The sequence below is a fragment of the Lepeophtheirus salmonis genome, chromosome 9 (assembly GCF_016086655.4).
Source record: "Lepeophtheirus salmonis chromosome 9, UVic_Lsal_1.4, whole genome shotgun sequence".
Taxonomy (NCBI): domain Eukaryota; kingdom Metazoa; phylum Arthropoda; class Copepoda; order Siphonostomatoida; family Caligidae; genus Lepeophtheirus; species Lepeophtheirus salmonis.
Genome location: NC_052139.2, coordinates 30,680,359 through 30,706,163, shown reverse-complemented (window position 1 = coordinate 30,706,163; position 25,805 = coordinate 30,680,359). Strand labels below are relative to the sequence as shown.

At 33.8% G+C, this 25,805-nt stretch overlaps 2 protein-coding genes across 3 annotated transcripts in view; both read right to left on the bottom strand.

Annotated features, from left to right (window-relative positions):
• The window catches only part of LOC121123912 (E3 ubiquitin-protein ligase LRSAM1), a 52,909-nt gene extending 30,933 nt beyond the window's left edge, over positions 1 to 21,976 (bottom strand). Inside the window, exons 1-2 of one of the 2 annotated variants that reach the window (XM_071890834.1) lie at positions 4,672 to 5,296; positions 3,984 to 4,197 (exon numbers count right to left, since the gene is read on the bottom strand). The gene's annotated coding sequence lies outside the window, so the exon portion shown is untranslated. Of the gene's footprint in view, positions 1 to 3,983; positions 4,198 to 4,671; positions 5,297 to 21,721 lie in introns of those variants that run through there. The other variant, XM_040718973.2, reaches the window with a different exon arrangement.
• Positions 21,977 to 22,101: 125 nt separating this feature from the next.
• Positions 22,102 to 25,794, bottom strand: FIG4 (polyphosphoinositide phosphatase FIG4). The gene is made up of 8 exons (XM_040718972.2): positions 25,300 to 25,794; positions 24,721 to 25,219; positions 23,973 to 24,648; positions 23,748 to 23,898; positions 23,561 to 23,680; positions 23,367 to 23,500; positions 23,068 to 23,304; positions 22,102 to 23,004 (listed from the first exon to the last, which is right to left on the bottom strand). The coding sequence occupies exons 1-8, from the start codon at positions 25,357 to 25,359 to the stop codon at positions 22,152 to 22,154; spliced, it is 2,730 nt and encodes a 909-aa protein (XP_040574906.1). The 5' UTR covers positions 25,360 to 25,794; the 3' UTR covers positions 22,102 to 22,151.
• Positions 25,795 to 25,805: the final 11 nt, after the last annotated feature.

Here is a 25,805-nt window from a genome sequence, read left to right as displayed (position 1 = left end):
TCGGTCCCAAAAAAAATCGGTCAAGACCGATTTTACAGATAAATTGCTTATAACATGACATCGTATGTTTTTTCAAGTACAATGACGCGATACACAGTTTAAACAGAGATAGATTGGATTAATTTACATCCTACTGTCTCTTATATGTATACCGTATTTGCTCTAGAGCTTATTGTGTACTTTAGAGATTTTTTATGAAAAAAATGAATGACAGTTGATCTAGAAAAAAAAAATAAGGTCTCTCATAATATATGAGACCGAAAAAAATGGTTCCAAAGCCATCTAGAAAAGACTGAACCGAAAGAAAAAAAATCGATACTGGACCGAGTCTCAACACAAATACATATGTATTAGTATGATTTCTTTTTCTTTTTTAAATGTGTTATAAACCTCAAATAGCATACCAAGAAAAAAAATGCATGCATGAAAAAAATTGTTTAGAATAGAAGTCAATTTGAAAGAGAAACAATAACCTACTAATAATTATTTCGTACTTCCAAAAACAATAAAGTTACGGAGATATTATCGTCGAAAAATGAACATTCGATGACTGATTCATTTTTGCCAGAATTGCAAAAATTATGTACTAACTAATTGACACTAAAAACTCCCCATCAATCAACCCTCCAAGATAAGGACCTTCAATAAAAACACCACTGAGTATTCCACCGACAAATGCTTAAATTAATCCAAGGCAAACTGATAATAGTATCATGAAATAAAATAAATTAATCTATTACTCTGGAAGAAACATCTTGAAACCTAAACTACGATTAATTTAGCATTTGTCAAGAGCTAATGCATCTCCTCATTTCTTATCATTAATTCCATCAAAAGTTTCGTTTTATGACACTTCTTCTTAAAACAATTAAAAATTGACGTTTGATAAGAAAAAAATTTGAAAAATTATTCAGAAAATATAACAAAATTTTCAGTGGAACATCCATTTTTATGCGTCAAATTTATATAAAAACGAACTTATAGACTAATTTCTACAAAGTGTTTACAATCTACCAATCCAGTACTCCATTGAAAATTCATTTTTTTGCACCTGAAAAAAAAAAAAAAAAAAAAAAAAAAAATTGCAATTTTCACCGATTTCCTATTTTCCCATAACTTTTTTTTTTTTCTTGATTTTGCATTAATTTATAAAACGTCTATATTCTTATATTTGTGTTTTGAGTACGCAGTCACTTTTGGATTTATAACTCAGACCTCTATCTATGTAGACCCCCAAAAAAAAGTTTTTGTGAGTTTTGGCTATAGAATTAGCCCCCTCGTCCCTAATATGACCTCCCAAAAAATCAGCACCTCACCTGACCAGGTTCAAAAGAACCACACATACAAAATTTCAGCCCCTATGTAGTCTTCTTGATCTCCAAAAACCAGTTTTTGTGTGGTTTGGGTATAGCCCCCTCCTCCCTTACATGACCTTCCAAAGAATCAGCGCCCCACCTGACCAGGTTCAAAAGAACCACCCATGCAAAATTTCAGCCTTTTAGGTTCAACGGTGCGGGCACCCTTATAGGAACCACACACAAACTTGATTATATATATATATATATAGATTAACTAATTTATTGCAGGGGTAGTTGTAATATATGATCCATGATTGCAAATTTATGTACGATAAACATAAATGATAAATACTATGAATGCAGAGTACATATATATGATAGCTAGTAATAGTGTTTAGCATAAATTATACAGTCATTTTATATTTAAAGGCGAATGAAGAAAATGTTATAAGCATGTTTTTTCTTTTTTTCTTTAAACAACAACATTAGTGTTCATGATGAAAATAGTAAATGAAATTTGTTTTGTTCTAATGAAACACAGAATAAATAGATGAAAATAATAAAATTATCCACCGGGATATTAAAAAAAACAGAAACCATAAATGATCACGTGGTAACCCAGACAAAAGAATTTTCGGGTTAAGAAAATAGCTACGAGCAGATATGAACATCCCAGGGTGTCGGCAGGGGGTGGGCTTGAGAGGCTGTAGCTTCCCTCCAAATTAAAAAACTTTGGCTTTTTTAATGGAAAATTCTAGATTTGAAATTCAATATAATTTTTTAAATTTTTGGAAAAAAAATACGAAATAAGTTATCTGCATTTACATCTATTTAAGATCAACCTAATTGACTACACGGATCGCATCTTTTTCCTCCTCCTAGCTTCTTTGATCCGCCGCCACCTTCCTAGATGATACTCTTGACCAATCCTTCCAAGAACATTATTTCCGTCCAGAGTAAATTGAAGGGTGTTGACAAAACCAGTAACAACGGGAATAGCTTGAATTCTTTTAAAGCACAGAAATTGGCAGTACATCTCCATAGACGAATGAATGAATGAGACCCCTTTCAACATGGGGGAAATGGTTGCAAATGATAATGGTTGCAAACTTTCTCTATCAGACACCGCTTCAAGGGAAAATAGCATCCACGCAGTGAAGTACCTGGTTGATTCCAGGGGCGCCATGGACGATAAAGTTGTGCATGATAGTAGGGAGCAACACTTTGCAATCTCTCCAGGTGCTTGCTCTCTTTGGATCTTATGGATCGAAATGAACCTAACTTTTTATATTTATATGAGAAGCTTAATGGTGATGAATGTTCCAAGTATCGCCATTAAAAATATCATTAAATTTTCTAAATTTAATTATGTTTTTAAAATATAACAATTTTAGACGAAGGAGCCTGTATTTTTTTTTTTTTTTTTTAAGCTGTTATTATTCGCCTTTTATTCTCGAGGAGAGAACATTTAAAAAATGAGTAACTACGTGTGAGGTTCCTCATGAAAAAAGGTGAGTAACGCAAAGGATTTGGGAAAGGTTTTGAAATTGTTTTAAACTGTTCACAAGAGTTAATTCGATTTCAACCAATAATCATTTAGTACATGGTTATTGTACCTTCTTGGTATCTTGTAACATATCCTCAAAAAAAAAAGGAGCAGGGAAAAAAAGCGCAAAATCTACTTGTAGTTGTTAGGCTATCGGATTATTATTATAAAATATGATTTTTTTTTTTCAGTATAAAAAATTTACAGCTTTTGACAAAAAAAAAGTTCAGAAATCCAGTTGTTAACATAAATTTTCAATATAAAATTTTAAAAAAAAATGGAAGTTTTAGGCTTAATATGTACTTAAATTGAATTCAACCAATCAATCAGAAAAATCGAGAGCTGACCAATATATAATATAAGTATCCAAAATTGTAGGAAAAAAAATGGACATTAGCAAGAATTACAGGGCGTCCCCAGCATTATATTGAAGGAGGGGTGGGGGGATTGGTTTTTAGAAATATATCTAAAAAAATAAAATTATAATAAAAACCCATTTCTATTCAAAAAAAAAAAAAAAAATCAACTATTAAATTTTTTTAGAAAAAAGTTTCAAATATTACATTTCTTGACAAAAATTTTAAAAATCCATTCATTAGAATTAAAGATTTTGGAAAACAATTTCCAAAATCTGTAGCTGTTTACAAAAATTTTAATTTTTTGGAAAAAAAAATGTCAATTATTAAATTTTTTGCTCTAATCACATTTTTTTAAAGAAAATAAATCTTTCAAAACATAAATTCTACACCTATTTTCACGTAATTTTTTTTCATTCTAGCCAAATAAAAAAAAAAAAATGAGTAAAAAAAATACCCTTAATTTGGGGGGGGGGTGCTACAGCCCCTACTAACCACCCCTTGCAGACTCTCCTAAACTAATCCAAGGTCGATCCTCAATTCTACTGGGAGTCCAACGAGGACTTACAATAAAGAACTCTGCAATCAATCCACGAGGTTGTTTTCCACCTTTTATGAATATTGAACATATACGTTAATCAGGTTTGGAGTCTTACTGAATGCAGTAAAAAATGAATTTCACTAATTAAAAGTTAAATAACAAGGACAGCAGCTTAGGAATAGAAAATTCATCTTTCAGATGTCTAACTTACAAAAACAGAAATACAGAATGTTTATACGTACTTTATTTTATTTTCCAATATGACGTGCAGGGTGATTCTACATGGAAAAACACATGGAGAATTTCATTAACACTCTTTTTTATTTTGCTCCCCCAAACTACATGCTACCACGGCACCTTGCGGAATAAATATCATTTATAATTTGTTCATCATTGATTCCTTTAACCATAGTTAAACAAATAATTATGTACAATGCCCATTGCCTGGTACTCACCCTAGTAAATAATAAATCAAAGTATAAATGAGAAAATTTACCAAAAAAAACAGTGAATTTTAATATTTGCAGGGAAACTGACGATTGAATAAAATGTTACTGAATGAAAAAAAAAAAAAAATTACTAGAGTGGAATAAATGTTTCTTATATAACATTTTCTATTGACGTTCAATATATTGCATCACAATTGAAGGTGACTTAGAAAATTCCATGTGCCCCGAAATTATCGTTTTTGATGTATGGAAAGTTTCTTTTGTTAGACAAAGTGTTTTGTTTTTTCCCGCGCTTCAATTCATTTTGTAAATTTCTGAAAGAATTCTAATGAATCATAATTATTGCCTCATATGGCTTCTCTTCGAACATATAGCCTACGATGGGATGCATAAATACTCTTCACATTTACTGTGCTCCAAAATTGAAAGGCCGCTCTCATCTCCAAAAGAGATTCTTTGGATGAAAGTCTTGATACCTCACAAACATCTAAGAGAGTAAATGAATTCCTAAAGAATAAGCGTAACCCTCCCAGAGGCCAGAAAGCCAGTTCCATGCCCTTTATAAGCCATCAATCAGATTGTCATCTCAAATTCTGAGTGACTTAAAATGATTATTAAATTCAAGAGACTGACACTCTTTTATCCTCTAGGAATTTGCCATATTTAGAAAGTCCTTCTGATGCTTCAATATCCGGGTTTGGTATCTCTGTTTCGGACGGGAGTTTGTAGCAAGGAGATACAATTACGCATCCATATGGCTAAATTTTGCTCAAATTAATATTTAACCCCATCAACTTTTCCACCTCCGGTTGATACCTTACCAAATTCTTGCAAGAAGGATTTGAAGATGGACCCAAGAAGTTTGAAGCCTAATGAGAGGGAGTTTCTTCTACCTAGGGTCACTATTGAGGAAGAACCTTGCAAAGGCCTTCGTTTCTTAGGAGGTGGAGAGCGTCCCATACAAATTTTTGGCAGTAGAAAAGACGATTAATTTAATTTTAGAATGAAACTCGTTTAAAACTTTAAAAACATCTAAAACTTCACTTGAAGGATAAGTTGAAATGCTATTGAGGAAGACCACTTTCGGAAGACTCTGATACATTAATATTTAATAATTAATCTTATCACCGGACGTGATGTATCACTCCAGTAACTCAATTTCTTAATAAACGAATAAATTCTACTGTTTAAACTCGTAGCTACACTTATTATTCTTGAAGGTAGACATAATAACAAATACTCCCTCTAGTGGACAAAAAAAGAAAATTTTGACCAATATATTTTTCAGGTGTTCATCATTAAATTGTCCTCGTTTCGCTACTTGGTTACAAGGTTTACTCAGTATCAGCACTCTATGTATTTCATCTCTCTTGGAAGAAATGATCGTCTACATCAACAAGGCGGTCATCATGTGAAAACGTTCTATACTCCTGGAAATGAATAATAACGACCAACAACGTCAAAAAGAGATGAGTAAATAAAGAGAACCCATTTAGGCATTAGCAATACACTTTCGTTCAAAGTCAATTAATAATTTCATATTAACTAAAAGCCTTCCTTAAGAAAAAAGAAAAAAATTCATATTATGTCATTTTTAATATATGTATGTATCTAAATATATTCTCATTACGTGTAAAGAATATTCATGTGACATTCAAAATGAATGTCACATATTAAATATTACGACAAACATACAAATTATGTCAAAAATAAGCTAGACTAATTTTTTTCAAAATTGATAATACATCTGTATTATTCGGCGAATATTCGTTAATTTCTATCAACAAACTATAGTTATTCATCCTTTGGGTGTAGGCAAATTGATCGTCACAATAACTGAATGAGAAATTGACAGATTTTATGGTTGAAAGGGGCCATATCGGGGCCGCCAATATATTTGTATATTTTGGATGGAGTATATTTGGGGCGATGGCCGGCTTGGTTTTTGGAACTTTTTTGAAAAAAAAAATTTTTATTATCAAAAAAAAATTTTGGGAAAAAAATTAAAAATTTTATTATCAAAAAAAAAAAAATTAAAAATATTAAATTTTTGGAATAAAATTTTAAAAACTCATAACTATTTTTAAAATTTGAACTATCAAAATCTACAGCTGTTCAAATAAACTTTACAGGAAAAATATTTCAAAATTTAGACCTACTCACAAAAAATTTATGTATTTAACCAATTTGCTTGCAGTTGATCTAATAAAACATCGAGATAGCTGACCTGCTCACCTCCCAAAACATTCTATTATTCGTCATGGTTACGGTGTCCTTTTTCAATTTACTTTTTTATTACATATCCACAGGTTATATTTATACAACTCTAGAAAAAATGATTATGTCAATCAAATATTGAGCTGTACATATATTCATATATTTTCTCCTTTTTTGAATTCAATATAACTATTTTTGGGTTTACTCACATGGAGCACATGCAGAAGCCTCAAAATATGATATATCGTTACGTTTATTGTACCACGGAACCGTTCATCCCAAAATAAACTGAGACAAAAAGGATCCAAAATCAGTTGGTAGTCATCTATTAGTCATCTCTTCCCTACTATGGAATTATTATTCAATAGCTGTTTATAGGTTAAAGGATCTAATTAAAATTCAACCAATCAACGTTCAGAACACTGTTTGGGATAAAAGAAGCAGAATCATTGGAAAGTTTTAAAAAAGCTTAGAAAATCTTACAAGGCCGGCAACAAAATACACTGTACACCACCATCTATTTCAGGTGTGTTTTTTAGCTAGCCCGTTAATTTGTAATTGGTAGTATAAAGAATGAATTTTATTTTCCTTAGTAGTTGACATTATTATATAATGTCATGAGTGCAGAGCATCCTTTCATAAATATATAGAATTATATTCAGAATCTGATGGAACATTCGTCTGTGCTCCTGCATATTTGGTTTTGTCGATTCCCTCGTCTCACTTGCTACGTCATGGCTATTCCACATTGTACTCTTTTTGACAAATAAACGAACTAATAAGTTATTATACGTTTATACTCCGTTTCCAAAAGAACAGGAATACAACTTTTTGTTGATCCCTTGTCGTATGAATAATATATATATTGGCAATTTAATTATTTCTATGAAAAAATCCACAACTTTTTACAAAAAAAAATCAAAATCCAGAGCTGTTTATAAAAAAATTAATTTTTTGGAATTAAATTTCTAAAATGTAATATTTCAAATATTGAATTTTTCGGAGAAAAATTTCAAAAATCCATAACAATTCTCAAAAAAATGAGACAAATGTAATTAAATTTCAAAAATATTACTATTACTATTTTTAAATTTCATATATTAAATTATAATTTCTTTCGTTCCTTAACTTGGAGGGGGGGGGCTATAGCCCCTCCAGCCGTCCCCCTACAGACGGCCCTGCATTTACAAATATAAATTTATAGCTACAATTTTAATAAAATATTAACAAGTAATAATATTTATGAAGGATTTTATTATAAGGAAACATTTATATGTAACTCATTTTTAAAAATTGTGGATAAATGACATAATAACAATCAAAGTTTGGGAGATAGATTGACTTGTTTGGCTAACAGCCAAATGATTTCTGGCCTTTTTTCTTTTATGAGAGAGAGTGTGTGATACAATAAAAATAACGACGTGATAGGTTGTGTGAATTTGGAATCTTCCCCTCTACTCTGGGACTAATTCCTAAGGGAAGTTCCGACAATTAATGAGCTCAACTACGACTATCATAGCTAGCAAATGAGTCAAGTCTCTGATTACATTTGAATTCATATATGAAAATGAAGTACATATCATCAAAAAAAGTAATTTAATTATAACAACAAAAATAAGAAGTGGAAAGGAATATACTCCTCTGTCCTCTCCCTTTGTTAAGAGCGGGAGATACACCACCCCATGAAGAAAGCCAGTAGTAAGTATTTTGGAAAGCATGCACGAACGAAAAAAATAGCCAAACAATCCAACAATAAAACAATCAGATCCTTCAAGTTCCTTCAACAGGATATTATTTTATTCTACTTATTTCTCCTTTCTTCCCTTTGTTTTTAATTACAAAACAAGTTTGGCACGGCCTTAACTTTATTGTGTCACGCAACCTTTGAGTTTCCAAAAAGAAAAAGAAAAAAGCCCCGAAATCATTGGTTATTTAACTAAATAAGTCAATCTAACCAACTACTATTTATCCGTTATATGTATACTTCCAGACTATCACCGTCATATCATTTCTTCATTATAATATTGTTATGTATTTTATTGATAATATTAAGTAGGCTTACTTTGCCATATTTATCTATCAGAGTATTTTATATCTTAAAAAGAAATCTGGTTTTTAGTAGGGTGTGTGCCTCTCTTTTAACTAGACGTATAATTAATTATTAGAAAATGATCTCTCACAACCTCCGCTTTTTGACATGACGGGTACAAGAAGGGGGCATAATTGGACCATGTAGAGCGATGAGTTTAAAACATACATCTAGCTATTCGAAGACATGGATCCAGAGAAGAAGGCAGCCTTACTCCTTCAATGTGCCGGCTCTCAGTGGTTCAAAACACTGGAACTGAAGCCCAGAGAAGATGAAGATTTTTTCCCCGCCTTCATCTGGGCATGGAGGAAGTATTCTCTACGATGGACATGACATTTTTTTAGTGATTCTGCCTGACTGAGTCGAAGCAGTGTGTGGGAGAGTGCATTGATGGCTAATTTTCAGTCCTCCGCGCTCAAGCTAGATTCAGTAAGCTTTTCTGTCCTAACTGTAATGCATCCTATCAAGATAATGTCCTCGTTGGAACTATTGTCAAAAATACATCCCCTCCCAAATTGTGTCAGCTGGTATTTGAAAAAAAACAGCGTCGATCGTGAAGGAAGTTATCCACTTGGGACAAGCTTTAGAGAATGCAGAGACCCACTACCATCAAATGAATTCAAACAGAGCAGTTTGCATGTGCGAATATATAGGCTCCAATGCGTCACTTCGTCCCGGAAGCAGCAAATTCTTGTCGAGACCTCAGGGTGATGTACAACTTTCAAAGAAACCTTGTAACTTTTATAGGTATTTACATGTGCCCTACCGTGCAAGTTGTCATGTTATTGGCAAGAAGTGCCGCAAGTGCAATGCCACTGATTATTTAGTTTCCTTCTGCAGGTCCAGCGTGAGTAACACTGTTACAGGGTTTGCATACTACGTATCCCGTTCAGTACCCTCATCAAGAGCCTATGTCGACCTAATCGTGAATGGAAAGTGGGTTACCATTTTGATCAATTTGGGTGCCATTGTGAACATTCTCCTGAGGAGTAAAGTCCCACGTCACCAAGCTCTAAAGTCATTGGTCATTTCAAGACATATAAAGGGAACAAAATTCCAACTTATTGCCCTGTGGCCTTTCCAATTGTGATGAACGGGTCCGATTAAGGACCACTGGAATTCCTTATTACGGATATGGACCAGCCAATTTTGACCTGAAGTTGGTCGATTTACACACGCCTAGTTTCCTGTTGAGGAATGTAATGGAATCCTTTAATCGCGATTTTGATGAAATTTTCATGGACTCCCCCGGTCAACTTGCTATGCACTCAACAGCTGTAGTTCACGTTGAAGATTATGCGAAGGCAAGGTATATACGAGCACGCCCGGTACGCTTGGCTCTCTACAAGGGCTGAAACATCAGAATGGGTAATTGTAACTGTACTTAAACTGGATGGAAAGGTCCATGCCTTTTTGAATTTTACACATACCCCCTCACCTATTATTAACAAGCAACTCTACCCTTTACCTCAGTCTCAATAACTATTTGCCGGCCTGGCTGGAGCCCGTTTTTCTCTAAGTTCGATTTTCGACATTGTTATGAACAATACGAGTTGGATGAACGCTCCATATATTCCTGACAGTCAATACCCGTACTGGGTTGTTGAGGTACAATGTACTGCCTTATGGCTACCTTCAGCTCCACCTATAGTACAAGTAGCCAAAGACAAACTATTTGATGGCATACCTTATGTGGAATTTTATATCGATGATCTTCTTGTTTATCCAAACACCCAATACGAGCATTTATCAACGCAACGTAAAGTTTATGAACGTATCCGTGCTGCTGGTGCACGGATTAATAAGAAAAAATGTGTTTTTGCAAAGCCTGAATAACCAAACATGGAATCAAAGCCTCGGAACAAAGCTGATCACTGCGCCCTGAGCTCAATCGTCCGCTTATTAATTTACCCGTCCAAACCTCTGCTGTAGAAGTCAGATCGTTTTTGGATCTAGTTCAATTTTATAGCCACTTCTTGAAAGATCTATCTTCAACACCAAAAACAGTGTTGAATTTATGTGGTCCTCCTTGGTTGAACAGAGTTTTATTTCCATCAAGAAATCCCTGTTTAAAGCGTCCCAACTTTTATATTACAACCCGTCTCGTCAGCTAACTCTAACTACGGATGCATCACCGCTGGACTTGGTGTAGTACTGTCCCAATAGGGCCAAGATAAAGAGCGTCCTGTCACATTTACTTTCAAAGTTAGAGATATATCTTTTACCATCAAGACTGACCACAAGCCCTTGGAGTACACCTTGAGTATGACGAAGAAACTCCCACAAGTTGTCACTGGAAGACTAGCTCGTTTTACTATTATGTTATCTATGTTCAACTTCAAAATCAAACACTTCACAGGATTGGAGATCTCGCACGCTGATGCGTTCTCTCGTTGGCCATTTGATGAGCATCTTCCCATCGAGGAGGAAGTTGATATGGTGATGTGTAACCTCTTAATGGCCACAAGTTCTCGTGAGTAGGACATTTTGAAGGTGTATGATGACGACGACGAACTATGTCAAGCCACGGATGCTGCAAAGTCTGGGGATGGGTCCAAAGTCGAGTCAAGAGCTTGCCTCAGGAAGAGGAATTGTTTCTCTATCAAGAATGAGTTGCTGTGGTGGTTTATTCGGCCCGTAGTCCACAAGTCTGGGGAACATAAGTTTGTGTAGGAACTGCACCTTAAGCACCTTGCCATTGTGAAAATGAAGGCTATAAAGCGGAAGAAATTTGTGGAGGCTCAGTATCGATGAAGACCTCAGCGACTACGTCGCAGCCTGCAAAACTTGTCAGGTATACACATCTTCGCCTTCATCACAATACGTTTCTTTTACTCCTACCGATGCTTGGGAGCGTATTCATGTATTTGAGCGTATCTGAAAGTAAACGTCAAAAATGTTCTGGTACTCATGGACTCGGGATCCAAATAGATTAAGGCCGCAACTATGTCAAGTACTTCCACAGAAGCGACACTCAAGTAATATTCTCGTGGTTCACAAGGTTTGGATTTTCTCGAATTGTTCATTCAGATAATGGTTCAAATCAAAGTTGAGTGAATTGAAGGTAAAGCACACGCTCTCACCTCCATATCACCCTGAATCGAATGGTCAGGCAGAAAGAGCAGTTAGATTTGTGAGGGACATGGAAGAAAAGAACCCCAATAACTCCCTACATGACTGTTTTTCTCATATCGCTCCATATCGAACTCCGGCAGAATTTCTGTTTACTCGACCAATACAAACCCGCCTAGATGGTTCAATTTCCTCCCATGCACCACCTCTACTGAATCTGTATCAAGTTCCCCTTCTGTAAATGATAGATCCTACACCAAAGGAATGAAGGTCTGGTGTAAAAGTTACCATAAACGTGAGGACAAATGGGTCCCAGGGACGAACTAATCTGGACCGTGAGAATCCGAGACCGAGTCGAGACATGGCTCATTAATCAACTTTTTCCCCGGCTCAATTGATTGGGAGGTGATCTTATTTATAATATTAAGTAGGCTTACTTTACCAGTTTTATTTCTCAAAGTATTCTATATCTTAAAAAGAACTCTGGTTTTTAGTAGGGTGTGCCTCTCTTTTAACTACACGTATAATTAATAAATAGAAAATGGCGACAAGTCTGAGATATTAAATATTGTTTTACCCATGCTCTTTCCTCATTTTCGACTTGTTCGTCTATCCATGAGTATTTTCTAACTCATGGTACTTCTTCCGTTGGAATCGTTGTCCTGTTTTTCATAATTTATTCGTCTTATTATAATAATTTTATTTACTATTTTGTCTCTGATTTGAATTCATAAGTATTGAAATTTTGGGCATAATTCTTTCATCATTTAATTATAATTTAAAGTGAAATATCCTGAGGCACAATAGTTTAAGGAAAATGTCCAGAGTCAAAATAGTTTAAGGTCCAAGTACCTAATGCCATCAGATTAAATCCACAAAATTTTTAAGTAGAATACTAAAACTTTTATATATCCTCCGAATAGAAACGCTGTGCAGCCATTATTGTGTACTTCCATCCCAGGCGTACGCCCAAGGACTCAAATAACTCCATGGATAATTATGATAGAGAGATTAAATTGATGGATATAGATCCGTTGCCATGCTGGAATTTTAAATAGGCGCGGTAGGTTCAAATCAGATCATTGGAACTGGATTTATTCTTGAAATCACACAGTTTTAAGACTTTTATTTTTCGGGAAAAGGAAATGTGGTCTCCTAGTTACCCGGATCTAAAAACCTTGGACAACTACGAGTAGGGCGTCTTGGAGAGCGAGAGTACAATAAACGGGCACATAACACTGTTACCTCATTGCAGGCTTCCATTATCAAGGAAGTGAGTAACATGGTTCAGGGACAGGTTGAAGCTGAAGATGGTATGTTTGAGTGATTTACTTCACCAGGGACTTTGCTAGCTTTCATCATTCCGGTCTGATACCCCGTTATACTTTTTGTTGGAAAGGAAAAATTCAGTCGTGTTCGGTCCCACAAAAAGATCAGTCTTACAACCGATTTTACAGATAAATTATTTATAGCATGATATCATATGTATTTTCAACTACAATGACATCATACAAAGTTTAAACAGAGATAACTCTCATGAATTTTAATCCTGTCATCTCTTGAGATGGATGATCAAGTTAGAAGTATCTTCCTTTGATTCCCTCAATCTCATTACTTCATGCTATTTTTTTATAAAGTCTATACTAAGGATCGACTATTTTTCTTCGATGTATCCGTAGCATGAAGAACTGGATGATGCCGAATCGTTCTGTAAACTTTCAACAGAAGACTCTTGAGAAAGATATATATACTCCGGCATTAATTATAGTAGGATCAGAAGGATACGACATGATTCCACTCATACTTTCGTCGCAAAATAACAAAACGAACTAATGTATATGGAAACAGGTTCTTATTACTGTATTCAACTGATTTGCAAAAGTATTTAGATATTAGTTCTTTGTTAAATATAATGAATAAATCAATTATTTGGACTCCCATAATATATATATATATAAGAGACCTAAAAAAAATGGTCTATAAATTTAGACCGAAAAAAATTGATACACTAACTCGACAATACTTTTTCCTGATATGCCCTCCACTTCCTCACTTCATGGATACTGTGTCGGAGTTGTTCGTCGCCTTCCTGGCGTTAAAGACAGTGGCCAGGAATACGTTGACAACCGCACAACCTCTGCCGTTTTTGATCGCAGAAAAAACTATACAAACATCCAATTGTAGCATTTTGTCAGCTATTTCGAATGGTGCTAAGAATAAAATTGTCAAACTTTTAGAACTACTGAGGCTAGACCATAGAAGATGATTCCAATTTTGATTCCTCACCCTGTTTATATGATTAAAAAAATTAAGGGAACTTTAGAAACTTTGAGAGGGGCTTGACCCCCCCCCAAAGGGACTAGCGATGCCATTGTACTTCCCTATGGACACCGTCAAATAAGAGCAAGAGATCTTGAAATTGCTGAATTAATTTTTGTAAAAATTTATATTATAAATTATCCTTAAATTATTATTATTATTATTTCAAATCCCCGCCCTAATTTGTCCATCAAGGATACCAAATCATGAGAGACTAATATCATACAAAATAAGAAGAATATTTTCTGTTATTTAAAAAAAATAATGTTCAATAATATTATTAATGGGGGGGATGAGATGAATAGAAATGTTAATAATAATAATTAACAGCCTGGACATTAACTGATATGAAGAGATGAAGCATATTTTCAGCATTACTGAGTAAAGATTGATGATCCTCCCATTCCTTTCCAAAGAAAAGATTTTCCTTCTCAGTTTTTCTCTCTCCTTATTTTATTTTTTTCATCAGCTCCCCTTCTCTTCTTAATATTAAAATGATTTGTCATTTTATACCATATAAGAAAGAAAAAAATTGTAAACTCGCAAAAACAGAAGAAAAATATATATTTTTTGTAATAAAAGATGGAGAATGAATTAGTTCAATCATGAAAAAGCATAAAATAAGTACTCTTTTGTGGCGACAAAAAAAACTAAGAAGACTAATTATGAAGAATGATTTTCAAATGGCAAATATATCGGATGGAATATGTTAAAAGAAGAAAGCCAACTTCTCCTTCTCTGATTCTCTTTCCTTCGTTTTTTTTTTTCTTAAAACAAAGGAAAGAAAATAGGACTTTGAATACCTTGAAATAGGTCAATTATTTTGAAACAATTTACCGTGGGGGTGTTAATATAAAGATTTATGGTTATTGGATATCCAATGGTACATATACGGAGTGGTAACCCAAAACTTGTAGTAGGGTTTAATTAAGATTTACACACGTTATTTTTAATTATGAGATTTTATTACGCTACCAAACGAGAGCCGAAACAAAAAAGTTTTTTTTTATCGCATGTAGTGTTAACTTTGTCATGCCTGAAGAGACGGACTAATTTTGTCTACTAAACTATTTTTCATGAGGAAGACGAAAATCTGACGAAAATCGTGACGAAGACGAAAATCTGACGAAAATCATAACGAAGACGAAAATATGACGAAAAATAATGACGCAGACGAAAATATGACAAAAATCATGACAAAGACGAATTAAAAGATAACTATGATGAAACAATGACGATGTCTGACGACAACAATATTATGACGCAGATAAAAGCTAACGAAATCATGAGTAAGACTAATGGCTGACGAAGACAAGACGAAGCAAGACAGGACAAATAGGAAAATAGCTTTCACTAAGTATAAAAATAATAGAGATAAAATACGTAAACTGATGATACTGGCCATTGGCGTCGCTGGTTCCTTTATGAAAATCTGAAACCCCATTTTTTTTTTTTTTTATATCTAAAATTTATATTTATAAGTCTGTTTTTGATGTTATCACGAATGAAATCCAAACTGGTCCAACAAATCCGTCTGAAATTGAACAAGAAGACGTACCGGGTGGCCATTTGAAATCTGAACACTTACTAATTCAGAAAATAAATGAAAGCTGAGGTATTGAAATTAATTCATACTTTGATATATCAGAGCATAGGCAATTAGTTACAAAACAAAGAAAATTTAAGCTCTCTAGTTTACGTACAAGTTGAGAAAATGACACTTGAAAGTGATTGATGAATTTAGATTCTGGTACTGAAAGCAGTTAGGTTTCTCTAGGAGCACCGTCTACGCCGTCAGTAAATCGAAAACGTTGGAGAGAAAGTAGGGATCTGTTAAAAAGGCAAAACTGGACTCGGAGGAGTTCAAGAACACAGCGCAGGGCAATCCCTTCAAGTTTATGAGGGCCCACACGAGAGAGCTCCGTGTTTTACACAAGACTCTCCAGAAGTTGGTGGAAAGGGCCTTGTGAGGGTCCGTCATTCAAGCACCGAGGCCCTCAAATGTACTATCAGCCAGCACTTGGACACGGTGTCAGAAGACCGCAGCGGGTGCCAGGCCTTCCGCCCCCACCTGGAAGTCATCATTGCCACTAAGGGCGGCTACATTAATGATAAAGAGAGCTCAGACACACATCTCTTAATAGATTTAATTTTGTTGAAATTCTATTGTTAATTAATAAATTATATTTCGTTGAAATTTAAATTGTGTAGATTTTAATGGACATTTTTTTTTTTTTCTGTAAAAATGATTCTTCGCATATTTATATACGTAAATAAATCAAACTTATAAAATAATCCACATTAAAAGCATGTTCCCTTTAAAATGATATTTTTATTGAAGGTGCCGACAAGTACTCTGCACTCCTCTTTAAATAAGTAATACATTGGATGAAACTAAGATGGTGTTGTTGAGTTACTTTTTTGACTCGGCCCCTCTCACAAGGACCGCAAGACAAAAAAACTTCTATATCACCTGGACCTCGATATTAATCCCATGGATTACTTCTTTTAGAAAGATTTATAGAAGAAGGTATCTGCCAATTCACACAACAGCATCGACTCTTTGAAGGCCGCCTGCATCACCATCTGGTACAAAATCTCCTCGCAGACGTGGCCAAGGCCTGCAAATCTTTTAGGCCTCGGTTCCAGCGAATGATTGGTGAAGATGACGGACACATAGCAGATTTTTTTCTTTTATATTATAAGAACATGTAATATAAAGTCAAAACTCTACTTGAGTTACTTGAACGACCCTGTACAATCATACTAAGCCATGAAGAGGAAACAGAGAGCAAAATGAATCTGACTGAATAGATCTACTACATTTGTCTTGATAGACATTTAAATTAGAAGGAAAGAAGCAATTTAGAAAGTAAAACTTATAGAAAGAAAGATATATTAAATAATATAAAATGAACAGAAATCCTTTATTTGGAAACTTTTTTCCCCACTTTTTTCCTATTATTACTCTCCCCAAAGAAACTTTTTTTTTTTTTTTTTTTGTAGATTCTTTATAGCAGATGATTATAAATTATAAGCCAAAATGGTACATGTAATCATATTACAATGGAGAGCCAAGAATATATATCTATTCAGTATCACATATAATATCAGTACATACTTATCTGAATACATAAGGAATTGATAACTAAAATATGTCGTCCGCATACATGAATTATTATTCTTTGATGAATAATAATTATTAGTAGAGTTGTCATTTTTGTAAGGAAAAAAGGAGCAAGAGGAGAAGGCAGGAGCAAAACATATGGTGCACATGAATTAAGGCTCTTGTATATCAGCTGCTTTTTATATGATTTTGGAGGGAGCATCTACAAAATAGCATAAGTATAAGGAAAATATTATAAATATATTTAATTTAATAAATATTTATTTAATTGTGCATTTTTAAATCAATTTAGAGCAAAGATAGGGGAAAATCCTTACTGGAAAGGAAGGATTTAACACCCCCACAACCAAGATTAATAGAAATGCAAGGTTATACCGTTACGATATTCCGACTCATGTTTAACTTATACCACAACTATTACCAACAGTAGTACCATATTGTTCTCCTTGACTATTACTGTTGGAGTAACGTCAAAATCTATCGCTCTTGTCCAGCCGTAGGTACAATACCTCAAATTGAAAAGTCTAGCAAGCCCAATAACATGATGGTCTAACCTTGAATATTGTCTATGTAGTATTAAAGTATAACTAGGTTGGATTAAGTTTTGGAAATGAGGAAATTCATTTTTAGGCCCCTTTTTTTGCATTTCCATTCAACCCCCTGTAAGTAAAATTTGTTTTTGAAGCCTAAATGCATATTTTTTAAATCAATATATAAATAAAAAAAGGTCAAATCTCATTTGTTCTAATCATTAAAGCCATTTAATAATTAAAGCAGCAGGTTTTCATTAAAAAAAGCAGAGTTATCAACTATTATACTTATTTTCTCATAATTAGTGTTCTGAACGAGGATCGATTGAATTAAAATGACCCCTGTTTAAGTTGTGAACATTTTTCAATAATTATTGAATAATAATTTAATAGTAGGGAAGAATTAGGGAAACTACCGACTGATTTTTGGACTGTTATCTGTTGGTTTTTGTAATAAAAGTTGTGTGATAAATAGTGTTGGATCGGTCTAAGAAAACTTGAAATTACTGCCGTCCTATCTATCCGGTCCTAATCAAATATGAAGGTCCCTTATCTGCCTTTTCCAGAAACTACAATGCTTAATTGACGTCATTTGAGTCGCTCAAGTTACATCATAATTCATTACCTCTTTCAAAGAGACAAGATCACGGCGTTATTTCGCTAACACAAAAATACTGGATGTATTTTTTTTGTCGGCCGTTGAGTCCCTCTTCTCCCTTGATACATCATGGCTATTTCATAATCAAGCCTTTCTGATAAATACACAAAGCAATAAGTTATTCTATAGTTATGCTCCGTTTAAAAAAAAAACAGGAATCCAATTTCTTGTTGATCCCGTCCAGTTTATATAATGTATATATTGGCCATTTTATTTTTAAAATATTTTGAATAAATTTTGGCTATTTCTTCATAGAAATAACATAATAACTTATCATATCCACTTTTTTAATAAAATACAGGTGTGCGCGTCTAAAACTGAACACTCCTTTAAATTTTACGCCATGCACATATTCGTGATTTTATTGAGTTGAAACCGGTTTATACTTTGAGGGTAGAATCTTGACTAGTTATAAACAAAACTCCAGCAAAATCTAAATAACAACAGGTAAACAACAGCCGATAATATGGAGAGACGTCGAGTTGCAATTTGGAAATTTCCGCGCGGGGAAAAACTCCCACTGAAATTGCCAAGGTGCAGCCGCACCACCGTTTACAGCGTGGCAGCCAAAGGGACTCCAGAGGTGACCACAAAATCTAACTCAAGGCCTCAAAGGTCGGACGAAATGGTTGCTGCCTTGAAAAAGTCTGTCAAGGACAAGAGAGGCACCGTCAGCGGCCTCTCCAGGGAGTTCAACGTCAGCAGAAGGACTATGGACCGGCTAGTTGAGAAAGATCATGCCCTTAAGGTCAACAAGAGAACCCCTTGTCAAACCCTCAACCCTGTAGACAAGGAAAAACGCCTAAAATTTGAAGGAGTGTTCAGTTTTCGACGTGCACACCTGTATTACATAGCAATTTTATAATAGAGTATGGAATAAAATAACTATGTAGATTTTAATAATATGTAATTTATTATAAAAATGGTGAAGAAAAACGTAACAGGGATAGTTTGCAAATATAATAGCGGTTGGTATGATCTACTTATTTGGCTATCTACCAGATGATTTCGAGCCTTTTTTTCTGTTTCTTTTTAGATGAAAGGTTGCGTGATACCATAAAGATAACGACATGAGATGCGAAAGGAGATGTGCGACGTATTTATCATACGTTCCAGCTATTTTCTTAGTTCATATATTCTTCAATCCTACCTATGAGCGAAAAAAATACAAAAATAGCTAGGACCGTTGAATGACAAAAAAGATCGGACTGATTTAAAAAAAGACTGAAACGGGATGAGAAAAAGATGGATAAGGTGATCAGTCCTAGGGCTGATCCAACACTACTCATCACACATTATTACTGTTGGATCGGCCCTAGGACGAATTTTCTTATCAGTCTTTTTTTTATCGGTCTGAGTAGTTGTAGTGGTTGAGGTCTCCATAAAAGACCGATAAGAATCGGTCCTAGGACAGATAAATTTCATTAGGACCAGGCAAATAGGAATACAGTCCTTTTTTTTTGTTTGTTTTTAAGACGGATCTAACAATACACATTATTCATATTTCTAATGTTTTAATTGCATTAAAGTATAAAATTATGTTATTCCCTGATAGAAACATGAAGCATCTATCTACATCATATTAGATAATATCCCTTTTTATGTCTAAAAATGGAGAAAAAAAAGATCACGTATTTGAGGGTTTTAATCTTGATATAAACATATGTAAAAATAACTGGGTAGGATTTGAATTTCTTGAAAGGAATAGGATCATGTAGAAGTTTTCCTTTCTTTGAAAAAATATATATATGTATGAAAAAATTCTTTTAAAAATAGAGAGGAATGAGGAATTCCTTCAGGAAAAAAGGATCTCACTTCATAAAGGTATATACTATACCGCAATATTATAACAAATGTATAATGCAGGATGCTATCTTATAAATATATCTTTAATGAACTGAAGAATCCTTCGATGGCCATTAGAATTAATGAAATCTTCTGCCAAATACAAAATCTTCAAATAATCAATATTTTTTATGCAGTCGATTATAATCAAGTCCTAATTTAATTTATAATATGATGGATCAAGTTTTATAATATTGAAAAAAACAAATATATCAGCAACTGTGACCCGTTATCACAAAACCAAGATAAAATGATTTTCGCAAAATGGACTCTGGATCTTTTATTTGTTTTCTTCTACAAATATTCGTCAATTTCTATCAAGAAATGATTCGTATAAATACCCTTGGAAGCCCCAGTAATTACACTAAAAGTAGCCAAAATTGATTTTCACAATAACTAATTTAAATTAGTTAATTTTTAGCTATCCAATAAGATATTTGTACACTTTTTTGATGGACTCTTCTTTGAGCTATGAGCCTCTGACAAAAATTCATTGTTCTTCTTATTCAAACACAGATAACTCGAGTTTCAAACATAATGAAGACATTAAATACGAGTATGACAATGGTTTTGGAATCTTTAAACATTAGGCATTGAAATATATTCATTCATTTTATTTTTTTATCTTCAACACTAAGCCCTTAACAAAGCTTAAAATATTCAAAATAGCAAAAAATCTTTCCGAAATTCATTGTGTTTACCTGAATAATATAAATTATATTTAGAATCTACTAAATTCAGCCTATTTCGATCTTGGGATCACACAAAAAAGTGAGATTGTGTAGGATATAGTGTAATCAATTAAATCGCAAATAAAATTTATTTATCTATTTTAAGGAATGAATTGAACCCCATTTTCACAACCTTAAATAACTTAAAAGGAGTCACGTACTATATATAAAAAAATAGTACCACAAATCCCCATCAAAACTTTGCCTCATAAATTACTCTACCATATAAAAAATCAACAAAGTAATCAAGCAATAATTTATCAGGGAAATTTAGACCACCAATGCCGAATAAAGTATTAAAAAATAACATTCAGTACATTTTAGTATATTTATATTAGCCTAAGATAATAGGAAATAATTTACATTCATAACTGACCACGCACGTTAGTATAGATGCTATCCTTAGAAGAAAGTGGCAAAATTTTAGTTTAACGGAAGCAATAAGTCATTTTTTTTAAATTGTCAACTTTGTTTGACAAATTACAATTAACATTTACTGTCATAGCCTAGCCATACATTTGTAATACCATTTTACATCCGCTAAGCTTTTAATAATATATAACATTAATAGAGGTGACTTAGTTAATGTATACTATTTTCTAAGTTAGAATCTGCATATTCTAGGAATCTTTTAATAATGCAAGATCCCTCCATTTCATTGCACAAATTTTGTGGAATGGAATAGGACCATGGATATTATCTATAAGATGAAATAATATCTATAAATTGACCGCCTTTAATCCATAATTACATTTCATTTACTTGAAAGACAAAGCTTATCAAAATGATCATTATGACTTTTCTTTCAGGAAACACATCTTGACATGGATAACAATTAAATAGGACAGTTAGAGGAGTCAGCTAGTTGTGCATTAACAAAACGTAGGGATTGAGTGCCCAGAGCCATCTAGGAGAATAAATAAATTCCAATGTAATTGCCTACCTTTGACTGTAGTACTCTAGCTGAGACTCTTGTTGAATAAATGATAATACACGATCTCAATCGATTGATTCACTTGAGTAATTTGGAGTGAAATAGCTTATATATCCGCATCAACAAAAACAATTTAGTACTAACTAAAAAAAGAAGAAAACTCTTCGGGACGACATAAAAGAAGGAGGAATAACAAAAATTACACATTTGAGGAGAAGTTGTAAGAGAGAGGCGCAGTACAGTCAAAAAAGACCTAAAGACACTACTCATACCTTATCATTTTATCTTGCATCTCCTCGCAACTATGGCATAAATAAAATTCACTTTATTTTGACACCTAGAATTGCATCTACCAAATGAATATTTCTAGTATTTACCTTATTACTTAATGACTTTTAAAAATACATATATGTATTACAATAATTAACATAAAACTTAATTAATCACTATAATTGCAAGCAATAAAATTTTCATAGACAGCAATGTCCTCTTCAGAAACATATAATTGATCAAAACCATATTCTTGGATGGCAAACGCTTTGGCGTAAATATTAAGATCCGTCTTTAATATTCCATTATGATAAACACTACCCCTCTTCATAATGACACTCAAGTTATCCCCACATGTCCTATCGCTACTTATCACGTAGTCTGAATAAAATTTCATTTCGGGAAATTTTGGATCCTTCATTGCGAATCCATAGACTTCCTCTGAGGATTTGAAAAACGTTTGAAAATTTTGATACTCCATATTTTGAGCATATTTTTCCATAGCATCGGATTTATACTCGGAATTTAAATCCATCAAAGATACTACTTCAAACTCCTCTGAGTTAGTTTCTGAATCTTCTTCCGACTCGGACTCAGACTCTTCCCCAGACTTCTCACTCCCACCTCCACTACCCCCGGCACCACTCCCACCTCCAACGACAGATCCAACAGAGGTAATTGATGTAAAAAAGGATTGTAAGGATGATGTTTTGGTTTTAGAGGAGGCCTGCTCTTCCCATTTACCTTGCCAGTCTCGAACTGCAAATGGAGAATACTCTGAACAGAAATCTGGCATGTAATCCCTAACAGTATGGCTTGTATCTTTATAAGCGAAGCATTCATTGAAGTATTGTAACTCAAATGGACGATAGTGTTCTGTGTATAAATCAAAGCGATAATTAAACTCGTCATCATCAACAGCTAAAGCGATATCACAGTTTTTCTCAGAATAAAACAAAGGTAATGGAAGATTTTTCTTGAGACGCCTATCCCACCATTGAGTGTTATGTCGCAGTAGAAGTCTATTCAAAATATTATAAGTCATATTGTTATTAATTAGATATTTATAAGGGAATAACATTTACCCGCTTTTATCAATATCTTGCTTCATGTGAGGCAAATGAAGACATATATCAGAGGCGTATTCCTTATCCCAGATATGAGGTCGTCCTGAAACAGGTTTAAATACACCCAGAAATAAATTGATCATCATTTGTTTATCAGCATCGGATAGAGTATTGCTATAGTATCTTCGTATTGTTTGTGTAATATCATTGGCTTTGCTTGACCATTGATTTGTCCTTTTCCGATAGCATTTGACTCTATAATTACACATACATAAATACATTATTAACTGTTAAAGAATGAAATAATTAATTATTACCTGTGTATCAACTGCGATCCTCCATATTGAATAGCTATAGTATCTCCTAGACTCTCATACATGGCTTCCAGCATTCTAGCAGCATCTGTTTCAAACTCAACTACAGGTTGGTCGATAAACCCCATGGCAAATAGCTTTAATAATATAAGCAAGTTGATTTCAAATCAATCATAATATGAAAAGAAAATGAGTACCTGAAATCCTAAAGCACATTTTCCTACAACAAATTGAGCAGTGTTTGTCCGATCAAGACAATCAACACAGTTGGTTCGGATTATTCCCGTTTGCTTGGTTCCGTTTTCTTGATTGTGATGCTAAATACAATAAAGTGGTAAATCCAAGAAGTATTTTTACTAGGCTCATATTATATTAAATCCTTACTAGATTCATAAAAGACTCAAAAAATTTGGAATAACGGTTCTGGTCTTTACTTTTGTACCAGCTATATCCCTTTCTATTATAGAAAATTCCAGTTTTCGCTAATGCCTGATAAGCGATTTCGTGCAAATGATGCATCACCAGGTTATTCTCACTTTAAAGAAAGTAAATCATTGTGAAAAAATAATTTGAGTCCAAACTTTAATGTAAAATACTATATAGTATTACCTTTTTCGACATTTCGCCATATCAAAATGAACATACTGAATTCGATGGGCCGGAGGCAAAAATTGATTTAAATAAGATATACTTTTAGTCAATTCGTCGGTCAGAATGCTCTCGTGTTTACGTCTCTTGGATTTATTTTCTTTCTTAACTAAATTAACACAGACAATAGGAGATCCAAATCTTTGTAACATATCGTCAAAGTGTCTTCCAGCGGATATAGCAAAAGGATCATTCAATTCTACATAAATAGGGGGCTTGGGTACCATTTTACTAATGTCTTGTGTCCAGTGACTTGGAACTGACCCTCTACACTGAACGAATGAAGTCGTTTCGTATCCATAAGAACCCCCACTTGTAAGAATTTGCTCTGTTTCTACTTCATTCGCAACGTTCCCGTCAAAATCTAAGCCACGTTTAAGGAATCGCGTCCCAGCATATTTATGAGATCTTCGAGCGATCAATGTCAAGAGAATGGATATCCCATAATTACAGATATTACCATGATCTACAAATCCATGAATGATATTTAGGACCCAATCTTCATGGATTACCTCTTTAACAGGACTTGTTAGATATGAATTCCAGAGAAATCTTTCATTAGGAGTGGATATATATCCTAAAGTGGATGGAACATGATCAGATGGAAAAAAATCTTTGATTGAGATTCGTCCATTCTCTATTTAAAAAAAGAAGAAAAAAACAAGGAAAGTTTGTAAGAAAAATAAGATACTCCATCAAGGTAAATTACTCGTCATAACATGAGTTGGAATTTCCACATTATATTGAAATGTATGTGTTAGATCATAACTGTAGCTATAATAAAAATTAGCAGAGAGATCCACAGCTTGAAACATTTTAAGATATCGCGCTTCCTCCGCACCATTTTCACGGATATCAATGAGTGGAAGGTAAATCATTTGCGTTTCTTCTATTTTATAAATAGAGTGATAGCCAATGGATGCCACTTTTCTCCTTGCTTTAATGAGGATCATGTAGTATCCCTCCAAAAATCGAACAAACCCAATAATTCCATATGCAGAAGCTACTTTTTGAAGACCAGATCGTATTTTTTGCCCTCTAACCTTGGATTTATTACCATCTTCCATCATACGGACCAAATCATTAATTTCTTTTGGGTCATAGACCCGTCCATCATCAGTGATTTGAAGACTGTGCGGCTCAGTACGATTGATTTTGAGGACTCTAAAGTGAGTTTGACGATCATTAGAGCCCAATACAAAAAACCTCTTATGAAAGAATTAAAAAAATGATTGAAAATACTTTTTTTCAAAAAGGGTCATTAATAATTAGAGACATAAGTCATTACCTCTCGAGTCTCATAGACGATAATCCTTTGTATACATCGACTCAACTCTTTGAAATGCATGATGATGATCCGATCAATAAATATTAATACATAATAAAAAACTAAAAAGAGGAGTTTTGACGTTTGTCACTTGTTTCAGTTTTGATGTGAATGCATGGACATTGTGCGACGTTGTCACTGAGTCACTCATTTCACATGTGTTCTAGCTAGCCTTAGGAGTAACCGGAGTAGCTTGGTCAGATCAGACTCAGTGCAGTTACCTTAGTAATTTGGCGGAAGAGAATATGAAATAATAAATAATAGAGCCTAGAGATGGGAAAAAAAAGGAAGTGAAGAGAAAAAATGGCAAAATAAATAACAGTTGAGAACATTTCCACCCCATTTCATTCCTGGATTCCATCCCCTTCAATCATCATCGTAATGTAAATCAAGAGTGAACCCAAAATTTAATCCATTCCAATACACTTCAAACATCCTCCCACAATCCATAATCTCTCGGAATTCCA